Source organism: Podarcis muralis, chromosome 10 (assembly GCF_964188315.1).
Source record: "Podarcis muralis chromosome 10, rPodMur119.hap1.1, whole genome shotgun sequence".
Taxonomy (NCBI): Eukaryota; Metazoa; Chordata; class Lepidosauria; order Squamata; family Lacertidae; genus Podarcis; species Podarcis muralis.
Window position 1 is genome coordinate 53,708,516 of NC_135664.1, and position 13,477 is coordinate 53,721,992.

The 13,477-nt window shown below is 44.1% G+C and overlaps 1 protein-coding gene across 2 annotated transcripts in view; it reads right to left on the reverse strand.

Annotated features, from left to right (window-relative positions):
• Nucleotides 1–13,477, reverse strand: part of TBXAS1 (thromboxane A synthase 1) — a 223,611-nt gene that overhangs the window by 88,468 nt on the left and 121,666 nt on the right. For both annotated transcript variants that reach the window (XM_028747108.2, XM_077935048.1), the window contains one exon: nt 8,873–8,989. In XM_028747108.2, coding sequence (XP_028602941.2) covers nt 8,873–8,989 — 117 coding nt within the window. The remainder of the gene's footprint in view (nt 1–8,872; nt 8,990–13,477) is intronic.

Here is a 13,477-nt window from a genome sequence, read left to right on the forward strand (position 1 = left end):
CTGCCTCCCGCAGTTTGGTCAAACTCATGCTGGTAGCTTCGCGAACACTATCCAACCATCTCGTCCTCTGTCGCCCCCTTCTCCTTGTGCCCTCCATCTTTCCCAACATCAGGGTCTTTTCCAGGGAGTCGTCTCTTCTCATGAGGTGGCCAAAGTATTGGAGCCTCAGCTTCACGATCTGTCCTTCCAGTGAGCACTCAGGGCTCATTTCTTTAAGAATGGATAGGTTTGATCTTCTTGCAGTCCAGGGGACTCTCAAGAGTCTCCTCCAGCACCATAATTCAAAAGCATCCATTCTTTGGCGATCAGCCTTCTTTATGGAACTGCGTAGGGCTGCCATATTTTGAAGAGCAAAAAAGAGGACACATTTGCCGACTTCTACTTTTAACTATGGATTGTTATGACGACTCTACCCATGAAAAAGAGGTTGTGTCCTGGAAAAAGAGGACATATGGCAACCCCACACAGACATGCACTCTGAAGTCTTAGGTGCCAGGTAAAATAACATTTTATTTCCTTAGGCTTTTAAACTCAGAAACTGTGTTATTTGTATCTTCCTGCTGCTTCTAGGATTGCATTTTTGATTCCTTTTTAATTCTTTTTCAAGCAGCTCATATATTTGTGTTTTTAATGCTGGGTATTTTATTGCCTGAACCATGATGGGGAGGAATTACTGATAAGGTAGTGAATAAATTAAGGGTAGGGAAGAGTTGGACTACACCTCCCATCATTGCTGAACATGCTGGCTAGGGCTGAAGGAAACTGGAATCCAACAACATCTGGGGGGCCACAAGTTCCCCACCCTTCATATGAATATAGATCCAACAAATAAATACTCTTCTATCTCTTCATAAGCTTATCTTCCTTCTAATGCTTTGAAATCCTTGGGAAAGTTTGGAAGATAAATATTATTTGCTTTGCAAAGCCAACATGCCTAATCGTTCCTGTTACGAAGGTTGCTCAACTTTTCACATACACAATTCGTTGTTTTCTGTTCCCCCATGTTATTGTCAAACTTTAACCTTTCTGGTTGAAACTTTCCATGCTTGGCTTCTGCCAGTACTTGTTTTCAACCCAACAGCAAAGGAAGTAAAATTCCACAAGCATGTTTTGTGGATTTCCTAGTAACAGCATGCCCTTACGGAGGCTGTGGCAGGGTGTGGGGGGAGAAGCAAGATGGGGGCCTTTAGGATCTGCCAACTTGAGGCTCTAAACAAAATATCTCCTACGCCCACAGAAGATTCTACCTGCTTGGCAACACGGCTTCAGTTGATTTCTATCATAGAAAGCTACATTTGTGCAAGAGCGATGACTGGCTGGTTCACAGAGTAGTGAGGAAATGTTTCTATGTTTTAAACCAAGCAAGCTGCTTTACTGCCTCACCCCTACCCTGTCAAGAAAAAAGGAAAAGAAAATGAGTTTCAAGAAGGATAGTTATAGACCATATTGCCAGGGTATGTGTTGGTTGCATAGGCTGGATGCTCAAGAAACGGCGTACCCCCCTCAAATTTTCTTTGTTCGTGTCAAAATCATTGCACATATGAGCCTGTTCTGAAAAAACACATCAATTAGTGTGTCAGACGGGCTTCTGGCTTCTTAAGTCAGCTGGCAAGGCTGAAAAAAGAAAGATTGGGAAGCCTAAATGGAACTCATAAGTACATTTGGTTTGCAGAATTTTGTGTTTGTTTGTTTGTTTGCACCCCGAACTCTAAACTCCATGTAGCATTTAATCATGCTTCGACTGGGATTTGTTCAGTCTGTTTAGTCTGAAGGTGCAACAGTCTGGTGTTGCGCTGCACGTTGCCACAACACAAAATGGTGAAAATAAGCAGTGCATGAAGCACTGAAAAGCAGGGCAGAATGCTGCCCCTCTCTCCCCCCAGTTGTTCTATATGGTACAAAAGCAAGAATTGCTAAGTGAGAAAAGGGCTTTATGATGCTGTTTAACTGCCTTGTGCAATTTCAAGAGCTGGCATAAGGAACAGCCTGCCCCCCTGAACCACAGAATGTACTGTATTGAACCCAAGCCATGGAACGTACTGAGCCAAGCATTTAACACTTTCACACCATGCGTCAAAGAAACCGCCACCCCATGTCACTTGAGTTCTTTTGACCAAGATAGGTAGGAAAGGGTAAAAGCTGATTGCATCAATTCATAAGTATGAACACCGAGAACAAAAACACCAATTTTTAAGCATGTGTGTGTTGAGATAGACATATGCACTTCATCAGTTTTATAGAACTTAGTTTAGCTACAGCAGGAGCGATGCTAAGAAGAAAGTTTAGTATTTTTATCGCTGGAGATGCTCTGAGTGTAGCATTGAGAGCAAGAGGATAAAAGAGAGGGGAGGAATTACAGAAATGGACAAATATTGATTTTGGGGGAGATATTTGGGGTTGGCTTCTAAACCAAGTAGTAGCCAGGCAAAATGAGAGGAGTTAAAACTCCTCAAACCACAACCCTCAGCTATACTTCTGCTTTAGGACACATTGTGGTGTTTCACGTTGCCAAAAATGTGTACGTATAAATGCAGATTATAAGAGGTGAGTTTCTTGGTTCATATAAACAGGAAAATACTCATACCCTGTGACAGATCAGTTCATATTTAATCTTCATGTATTTTTAAATAGAAAAGTTTCATTTAGAAACAGTTTTAGATAGGTGGGACTATCAACAAATTGTGGCAGTGTGGAGTGCTGCTATGCAGTGCTCAAGTCAGCCAGCCATGCCTTCCTTTGTGTTGTTGTTTAGTCGTTTAGTCATGTCCGACTCTTCATGACCCCGTGGACCAGAGCACACCAGGCACTCCTGTCTTCCACTGCCTCCCACAGTTTGGTCAAACTCATGTTTGTAGCTTTGAGAACACTGTCCAACCATCTTGTCCTCTGTTGTCCCCTTCTCCTTGTGCCCTCAATCTTTCCCAACATCAGGGTCTTTTCCAGGGAGTCTTCTCTTCTCATGAGGCGGCCAAAGTATTGGAGCCTCAGCTTCACGATCTGTTCTTCCAGTGAGCACTCAGGGCTAATTTCCTTAAGAATGGAGAGGTTTGATCTTCTTACAGTCCATGGGACTCTCAAGAGTCTCCTCCAGCACCATAATTCAAAAGCATCAATTCTTCGGCAATCAGCCTTCTTTATGGTCCAGCTCTCACTTCCCGGTCAGCCTTCTTTATACCTTCCTTTAGGATAACTCCTTTTCACTTCCCCATATCCCCCCATTTCTCATGCCCCTTCACCAACAGATGTAGCATTTAGTGGCTTCTGAGGATGCTCGGTCCTCGTAGGGGTGTTTTTTGCAAGATATTTTTGTCCTACAGATTTGGGGAGGGGAGGGAGGAGTGTACTTCTGTAAAGTTCAGAGTATCCCCGAGTCTGCTGATGCCACCCTCTTACATGTGTGGATACTGCCATCACTTCAACAAGGCAATGATCATTATGTGGTGATGGGCACCAACTTATAAGGCTTTAAAAGGGAAATTAACAGAGATAAGGCTATCCATGGCTCAAGGTCATGATGGCTATATTCTACCTCCAGGATCAGAGGCAGTCTATCTTTGATTCTGAATACCAGTTGGGAACCCACCAGCTGGGAAAGGATGGTGGGTTATTTCAGCCATGTCTTGTTTGTGAGCTTCCCACTGGCACCATCTAGGGTGAGGCCCTATGGGCCTTTGACCTAACCCAGCAAGGCTCTTCCTACAGGGATGGACTTAGGCAATATGGCACCCTGTACAAGGACATAATTTGCCCCCTACCCTAGCGATGCCTCCCTCCTCCTCCCCTCAACAATGCCCCTTTTGGCTTGGCGCCTCTGCTTCTTACGTCTAATGTTCTTGTCACTCAAATAAGCACTACTGCTATACAGGACAGTGTTTTTAGACAGAGGGCTCTTTTCAGGAACAGGCAATAATATCACCTGAATCTATAATGCATTTTAGAAAACAGAAAAAATTGGGGGGGGTACAAAAAGGAGGAGAAATCATGCTTAGAGTCGCTTCAGGCGGCAGCATAGGTGAGTAACAATCTCACTCATGTTGAAAGAAGAAGAAGAAGAAGAAGAAGAAGAAGAAGAAGAAGAAGAAGAAGAAGAAGGAGGAGGAGAGTTTGGATTTGATATCCCGCTTTATCACTACCAGAAGGAGTCTCAAAGCGGCTAACATTCTCCTTTCCCTTCCTCCCCCACAACAAACACTCTGTGAGGTGAGTGGGGCTGAGAGACTTCAGAGAAGTGTGACTGACCCAAGGTCACCCAGCAGCTGCATGTGGAGGAGCAGAGACGCGAACCCGGTTCCCCAGATTACAAATCTACTGCTCTTAACCACTACACCACACTGACTCTCCAGAATAAAAGTAGTGGTTACTTGTGAGGACTTTCTGCATGGGGAATTGAACACTTCTGAAAAGAAGAAGAAAATGGCACATCAGATATACTTTGGTGTGTGCTTGAATCACTGTTTTGGTTTCTCCACTCTCTGTTGCCAGTACAGTGGTACCTCAGGTTACATATGCTTCAGGTTACGTACGTTTCAGGTTACAGACTCCGCTAACCCAGAAATAGTGCTTCAGGTTAAGAACTTTGCTTCAGGATGAGAACAGAAATCGTGCAGCAGCGGCGCAGCAGCAGCAGGAGGCCCCATTAGCTAAAGTGGTGCTTCAAGTTAAGAACAGTTTCAGGTTAAGAACGGACCTCCGGAACGAATTAAGTACTTAACCCAAGGTACCACTGTATTTACGGCAAAAGGGAAGGGAGACCCCCCATTTGCTACAAACTAGAATATCCTGCTGACAGGCAAAATATACAGAATTGGGGAATGGGGCAATAGCTCAATGGCAGAGTATCTACCACTTTGCATGCAAGAGATTCCAGCTCCACTCCTCAACATCTCCAGGTAGGCCTGGTGTAGACTCCTGCCTGAAACCCTGGAAAGCCACTGCCAGTCAGTGTAAGCAATACAGAGCTAGATGAACCCAGATTCTGAATGAGTATAAAGCAGCTTCCTCTATTCCCAATTTAAAACAGGGAGCTAAGAATAGAACTGTTACCGTAACAAAACAACCACAACCACAACAAGAACAAAACCCAAACTGTTTACAGAGAGGGAGGTGTGTTAGCTCATGGCAGCAACACCGAGAAAGAGTCCTGTGGCAGCTTGAAGACTAACACATTTATTATGGCATAAGGTTTCATGAACTAGAGCTCCTGCTGCATCTGATGCAGTGGACTCCAGTTCACCAAAGCTTATGCCATAATAAATATTGAAGTGCCGCAAGACTCTGCTGTTGTCACTGCTGCTTGTTTTAACAGTTTGCAATTGCCATGTACGAGTCTCTGCTCTCTCTCCCTTGCTAGCAGTTGGCACTGCCCCTTAACAGCCATACAGCATGAGACCCAACAGTGTGCATTCCCTTCTCTCCTTTAAATAATTAACTCAGTAAACACAGACATCCATCCCTGCAAAGCACAATGTCCAAGGAACCATTTGTGCAGCTAAAGTATGTCTGACTCATGCCGGCAGGGGTTGCTCTGCACATACCAGGGGCCTTATCTTTCGTTAGGTATAAAAACAGAAGTAAAACTAGAGGATTTTCCCTGTGCCAATGATGACCCACAGTAATGGAGATTAATTTCTGCCAAGGCAAAGCAAAACTCTCTCTTTCGGCTCCCCCACCCTCATTTACTGAAGAGGCCTTTGAATTTATTGTTCACACACCCAAACACATTCACACACCCTTAAAATCCTAAGGATTTATTAAATTTGCTATCAAATGTGGGGGGAGGGGGACAGAGTCAATTGTCTAGGTGCATAACCAATGATATTGTCAGTTCTGATTAATCAGGAGTCCGTGCCAGGCTTATGGCCAATTAGAATTTACCATAATAAGGAGGTGACAGCTGGTGTTGCTAAGCAACAGCTGTCTATAGAGCTAAAGGAGCCAGACACATTTAGATGCTACTGTGGATTTCGACAGCAGCATGTCAAAACAACACAGGCTTCTGACCAGTGGAAAAATTTTACAACCGAAGAACAGGTACTGGAATGAGGAACGTGTTTACTTTCTGAGCCTAAAATTATAAAAGAAGAGAATTCCACCTTCCTTTCAGGGATGAATTTTGAGGCATTACTCTGGATTTTAATCAAGAGTTGCTGGAAGTTGGTCGCAGTCTAAATTGAGTCTCGCACTGCTTGAAAAATGTATGGAGAAATCAGCCGCACTGGAATACTAAGATAACTCCTGTCCAGTCTGAAGAATTTGCCTTGCAGTTCTGTTTTATTCTAGCAACTTATTGCTATTAGAATAAAAAATAACAACTATCAAACACAAACATGCACTCTGTTTCAGTGTTGCATGCATTATATGTGAAAGAGAGCTCATAACTCTGCAATGATCAGTAAGGGAGACAGCAAAGACTTTTTCCCCTGTGGCAAGCAATGGTTAAGGTCAGGTTACTAATGAAAGCAAAAATAAATTACCAGCACTACCCAGGACTCCACTTTTGCCAGAAAGGTGTATTTCCTATTAGCATTCCAGTGTTGGTATGAATAAAATAGGTATTGAACCAATGGAACTGTACCAGGGAACATGCAAGCTATAACCATGGCTACTGTGTTCGTTTGAAGCTGCAAGTTGCAATCCAGAGCCCTCTGCACGCACCAGAGGGAGCCCCACAATCATATGGGGAAACAGCCACTCTGCCACAGCTGAAAAAGAGAAAGCTCCGCCGGCATGCATGAAGCTGCTACACTGTCTGGACTGGTCATGTGCTAGACGGTGGGTGGGCAGACTTCATGCTTCTCAGATCTATTTTGGTTTTGCTTTCTTACAAGAACAAGATCTGCCAACCAGAGCCTTGTGCAAAAGACATGCAGTTCAAATTAAAGAACAGGGTTTCTTTAAATGAACATGTTTTCAGTCCCAGGATTTAACTGAGCTCACAGTCCTTTCAAGCGAAAATCGACTCCTGGCTCAATTCCTTCATTTCAGCAACTTAATTTGGGTGCGTAAGATCCTATTGCTGCTGCTATTGTTAAACAACTGGAATCCCAGAACTGTTGCCCATGTACCAAAAATCACCCAGAGATCTACCAGTAGACCCTGATAGATCTACTTTCATGAGATAGAAGTACACACTGGCACACATGATGAGATACAAGACAATTAATGAGAAAGTGCATGTATTATTTTTAAAAGTAGCATGAGGAGAACAACAATATACCAAGTGGTTCACAAGGGCTGTCTAGCTGCCATCCTTACAACAACCCTGTAGTAATATTTGTGTTACTGACACTTACTGTAATCATATTAGTGCTAATTATTATCTATCTATCTATCTATCTATCTATCATCTATCTATCTATCCCCCACTCATCTGGCTGCGTTGCCATACATTAATAGTAACAATCTGATCCAATATTTTTTTAAAAATCACAATAACTTTAAGATAAACAACTTATATTATATTATATTATATTATATTATATTATATTATATTATATTATATTATATTATAGTACTGTATGTTATAGTATGTTATAATAGTAATATTGGTGTAATGAGTTTGTAGGTGCAAGTCACCCTAAAGTTCTAGGTCCATCATGCGTTAGAATTTAATCAATGCTTGTAGTGTAAAAACTGGGTTGACAGACTAATATGTTATTAAGCCAGACCCTGTGCATTAGGCTGTGTACTAGACACTTCTAAATCCTCTGGAAATAACATGTGTGAAGAGCTAACCAAGCTAGGCAAAATTTCCTATGTCCAGATTATAGCCTGGGGTGATTAGGAAAGCCAATGGATCAAAGGAATTCTGTGTGATACAGCAAATGGATAGGACCCCTCCCTCCTCCTCCACTGTCTCTGCTGTGTCTCATTTCCAAGAGGAAACACAGCTGGAACCCCTGGAATCTTGCACCGTTGAGAGATGGGGATGGCGTACAACAACAGGTAAGCACCCCTGCCCCACCCACTACTGGAAAGAATCCCCTCTGCCTGAGGTCCTAAGGCAGCTGTCAATCAGAGTAGACCAATCTGGAGGAGATGGACTTTTATTCATAATGCCAAATAATTGCTCCTTGACCTCCCACACATGCTATTGACGTGATATGCTAAACTACATTAAATGAAGAACCTCCCAAACCAGTCACCGCTGCCTGCTCTCACACAATTGCATTCTTGAATGGTCATATAAAAACAAACGACAGACCCCCAAAAATGCAGGCAATGAGAGAAATCTCACCATCAAGTTCTAACCAAAACAATCCAGGAATGCTAACCAAATATTGCTATCCCAACCATGCAGGGCAATTTTATTTTACATAACTTGCTTTCTGGTTGCAAACTGCCCTAGCTTTCCAGCTCTCGTACCCTCGGGAGATTTCCAGGTTTCCAGTGTCACAAAATTTGCTCCTTTGCAATCTGTAGAGACATCAGGAGCCAAAGTTTACTGGGTTCTCGGAGAGCATAGACCAGGCACCCCCAAACTCGGCCCTCTGGATGTTTTGGGACTACAACTCCCATCATCCCTAGCTAACAGGACCAGTGGTCAGGGATGATGGGAACTGTAGTCCCAAAACATCCAGAGGGCCGAGTTGGGGGATGCCTGGCGTTGACAAATGGGACAAAGAATTCACAAAAGAAAACTCACACTTGGTTCTCTGATAAACAGCCTGATAAACAAAACAAAACAAAAACCCAAAAAAGCAATGACTTTACATAGGTAAAGCAGCGAGGCATTAAACAGTTTGTCAGTGGATGACTGACAGCCATTAATTACGCAGTCATCTAAACATCACACACTTGGGAAACATCCAGCAAGAAGAAAAAGAAAAGCTTCTTGTACATGGAATCACAGCACCTACTTCCTGCATCTTACCTCTTTCGTCTTTGCAGCACCGAAGACTGGGGTCAAGAGGCTTCGGACATCTTTCCACCTCTCGTCACGCAGCATGAGAAGGCTGTCTGCAACAGGCTTAGAAGCCAAGGCTGGAGTCTAATTGAAGGAAGAGACAGTACATTTAAAAACAAAAATCCATCTCTTTGTAATAGAAATTGAACTATTTATCACTGGAAAAGAGAAAAGCAGTTAAATAGTGAAAAACTAAGATAACATTCAGATTCCAGCTCTCTCAGAGAGTGTCTACATGGCATTCTCTGCAAAACTCAGTATGTTGCATGTTGCTGGAAAAGGCACCGCAGAAAGACAGGCGTATCTTTCCCAGGGACACTCCAGTACACCTGAAAGCTTCCATCCCTCGTTGGAAGGGACCACGAGGGCCATCTGGTCCAACCCTCTGCAATGAAGGAATCTTTTGCCCAATGTGGAGCTCGAACCCACAACCTTGAGATTTACCAACTGAGCTACATGCAGCTGGTCAAGAGATTAGCTCAGAATAGACTCATTGTATCTGCAGGGATCTGGCGCACGTTGGGTGAACATCCAAGAACACTCCAAGTGCCTGTGGAACAAAAGTGAGCTCTACAACCAGCTGGTGTAAGTCTTCAGGGAGCCCCTGGAACACTGATGTCCTCCGAAATCACATTCGTCAACTCCTAATGTGGCCACACAATACTTCTTCTCCCATTCAAAAGTTGCACTGCTGCTCACCTGCTGACAGAGCAGCAGCCCAGGGGGGAAGGGCAGTGTGTGGCAGCACAACTGGGCTGGCTAGGAGAGCATGTGTGGCTGGAGAAGGGTGCAGCTTGGAGAAGGGCCCAGACAGAGAGGGGCCCAAAGGGCCACATCTGACCCACAGCCTGAGAATCCCCACCCCTGATCTAAGAGGTCCACCCAGAATCCTTTGCAATGCTACAGAGAGAATGCGAGGGTACCGATCTCAAGTCATGCCCACATGTGATCCAGTAGCTGCACCTGAGCATCCTTTGAAATATAGGCGTACTTACATGGGAGGCAGGGACGCGGGTGGCGCTCTGGGTTAAACCACAGAGCCTAGGGCTTGCCGATCAGAAGGCCGGCGTTTCAAATCCCCACGACGGGGTGAGCTCCCGTTGCTCGGTCCCTGCTCCTGCCAGCTTAGCAGTTCGAAAGCACGTCAAAGTGCAAGTAGATGCAAGTAGATAAATAGGAACCGCTCTGGTGGGAAGGTAAACGGTCTTTCCGTGCACTGCTCTGGTTCGCCAGAAGCGGCTTAGTCATGCTGGCCACATGACCCGGAAGCTGTACGCTGGCTCCCTCGGCCAATAAAGCAAGATGAGCGCCGCAACCCCAGAGTCGGCCACGACTGGACCTAATAGTCAGGGGTCCCTTTACCTTTTTACATGGGAGGCACATTCCACCCCCTGTGTGTGTAAGTGAAATTGTGTGAAGTTGGGAGCACCCTCTAAAAAGCTTCTAAATGCTTATTTCCCCCCTGCTCTCCTGATCCTTCTCCTGCTCTCTCTTCAGTCCAAACCAAAACTGGCTGCAGGCTGGAGGAGGCATGGAAAGTGGCAGCGGCAGCCCTGCACACCAGCTGTTAATAGGGGAGACTGAGCAGCCTAAACAAAGCCCCACTGTGCCTCAAGTCTCTTCGGGGTTTCCTCTGCCCTCACTGACATTCTCTTCGGGCTCTGGAGAGGGTCTCCTCATGAGCCACGCGGTCCCTCCAGCTCTCTCCCACCATTTCCTGGTATGATTCTATTTGTTTATCAATTTCCCGGCACCATGTCCAGTCATGTGCAAGTAGAACACACATAAGTGTGTGTGTGAGATGCCTGGACTGCAATGGATCCTGGGATGTGCCTTTTATAAGTGGTTTCAGTGCCACCCCTCAAATAACTTGACACCTTAGCTGGGCTAGCCCTGAACCAGGCTTCTTTGGAGGACAGAGTCCACAGACCTGATACCACACTGAATACTGCATTTGTCAAGCTTTCCTTATCTTACCACAAACACTTTTGCTGTTCATTGTATAATGTGTGTTATTGCTTCACACAGGCCAGGACAAAACTGAGCTCAGTGCAGGGATAAGTGCCTCAGTGCAGGATGAATTGAAGTGCCTTCTCTTCCACAGAGGAGAGAGAGAAATATAAAATGCTTTAAGCATTTCTGAACACATGAAAGCGACTACAAATTATCAGAATCGGTGCTCTGCCACTTCCTTCTCTCCCCACTTCTTTCAAGTCACCTGCAGTCAGGTGATTATTCTGATTTATCTGCTGAATATTCTATAACTGCTCATTCCCATCAATCCCTCATCAAAGCCCATCTTTTCTGTGAAGGCTTTAGGAAAAAGTCCTACGTCTCCATATCCTACTATAAGTAACTCAAAGGATGTTTAATGAAAATAAACACATATTTTTCTCCTGTTCATCTCTGTCTCCATCTCATTGCCCTTCCACTGTTGCCTCCCCTCTGTCAGATGTTAGATTGTGCGTTCCTTGAAAGAAAGACTAAAGGTGCTATAGCAGTAACAACAACAAATTAATAAGTGAAATGTGTAACAAAATGCTCCTTCCTAACAGTAGGGATCCTATTCAGGCTTCCAGCCAGCCACACCCTTTTCTAGGGCATTCCCCTAATTTTCCATTTTTCTTTTCTGACCAGCATTCAATGTCCCATCATTACCAAGGGAGTGATAATAAGTTATTTTCATGTCCCATCGAGATGAGCCCTTATGTCTCTATAATATAGCAATGCTACAAGAGGCAAGAGTCCAGCAGTAAATGGTACACATAAGGTTTATAAGAGATTGTTGAAAAGAAGAATTCGGAGCATTTGCTACTACAATGAACCAGAGGGCTGGACAGAATGCAAAAGTTCATTTTCTGGATTTGTTCCCCACACTTGTTTTGCAGAACCAAAGATGCAAACGACGTTTTACAAAATACAATAGCATACTTCATCAATTAATAATTAGTGTAGAGCGGTGGGTATTGTTGGACATGAGCCAGAGAAACCTAAAACCCCTGCTCTGGGGGAAAAAGAAGCAGTCTCAGGGCACATGAGACCACCATGTTCTTGAAGCCAAGCAGGTCAGATCAGTTCTTCACATTTCTACAGCAATTTGAGGCTTGTTTTAAATCCTCATGAAAGCTCTTCAGCATTTCAGAATTTATCCCAATAAGCACAGTTTTGTATGCAGTTTTGACTAATGCACATATTTTTGCAAGCAATTTCTTCTTTTGTATGCTATCTTCACTACAATGTACTTATTTTATGCATATTTTAACCTAATAATAATATTTTTGTAAACATTGGTTGGTTGGAGAACTGCATTGCAAAATTTGGCCAGTTTCAAAGGATGGCTGTCGTTGTTTTGAAAACTGCAAATCTGATAGATACAATTTGTGATCTGAATCAGATTTCTCCACCATCCCTGGAGGCTGACACCACTACTTAACAACTGTAAGGCAGGGGAAGGCCAGACCCAAAGGGCAGACATCGTGGTCTGCCTGCTCAGTGATCCCTGAAGCTCACATGAACCCATTATGTCATTGGTTTATGCCAGTCTTAGTTGAACACACTGCAGGTGCACCATGAGGGTAGCTGCACTAGGCAGTCCAGTTCAACCTCCATCCACACCTGCCATCAAACAGCAAACCTTGAAATGCAATCGATCCCATCCCATCCTCTTCAGTTGCCACTCACTGATTGTGGATGAAGAGTGTAGTCCTCCCACACTATACGTGTGCCTGCCAAGTGCCCTGGAAAAAATGTGACATCCTTTTCTTTGCACAAAATCGTGCCGGCCATTTTGGCTGATGTGCTCTTACGCTATGCATCTTCCAGGGCCATGATCTTAGGTGCTGCGTGAGATCTGCCCCCCCCCAAAAAAATGCTTTTGGGGAGGCTAGAGCGAGGCGTGGGTCACATGACTCACCTGGGAGTGCATCCCAGAAGAGGCGCATCCCGGTTTGGGGTCTGAAAACACTGGAAAGTATGTATATACTGTCACCGGAGCAAAGTGGGACTGGAGCTCAACAGCTAGGATACAATGGTGTTTGTGATAAAGAGATGGAATGGAGGTGTGCTTGGTTCAGTTAATGTTTTGGCTGAAATAGTTTACATATACATTTAGGATGGATGTCCAAAGTAATACACATACACACAAAGAATCATCACAAAACTGTGGAAACACAGGGGAAGCAGAAGGGGGGGGGGGATTCAGGTGCTTGAACAAAGATTTATGTCAGGCCCTAGGCAATTTGGAATAATCAATTGGAGTTGCTATCGCGGTTTATTTACTTGATAGAAATTGCTATACAAAATGTGCCCCCAAAGAAGAATTACTTCAAAACACATCAGGCCTGAAATAAATCTTTCTTCAAACAGCTGAAGTTCTTTCCTTCCCAAAGTAATACCTGACCATCATAATAGAAATATTTATACAGTGTATGTTCACTAGCCCATTAATAAAGATACCTGATTTACAAAAAAAAGTTTACTAAATTCCAACAAAGATAGAACTTTGTATTAGCTGAGGCAAAAAAAAAAGGGGGGGGGAGGTAATACTACCCCCTGCCTCACTAATTTCTGCTG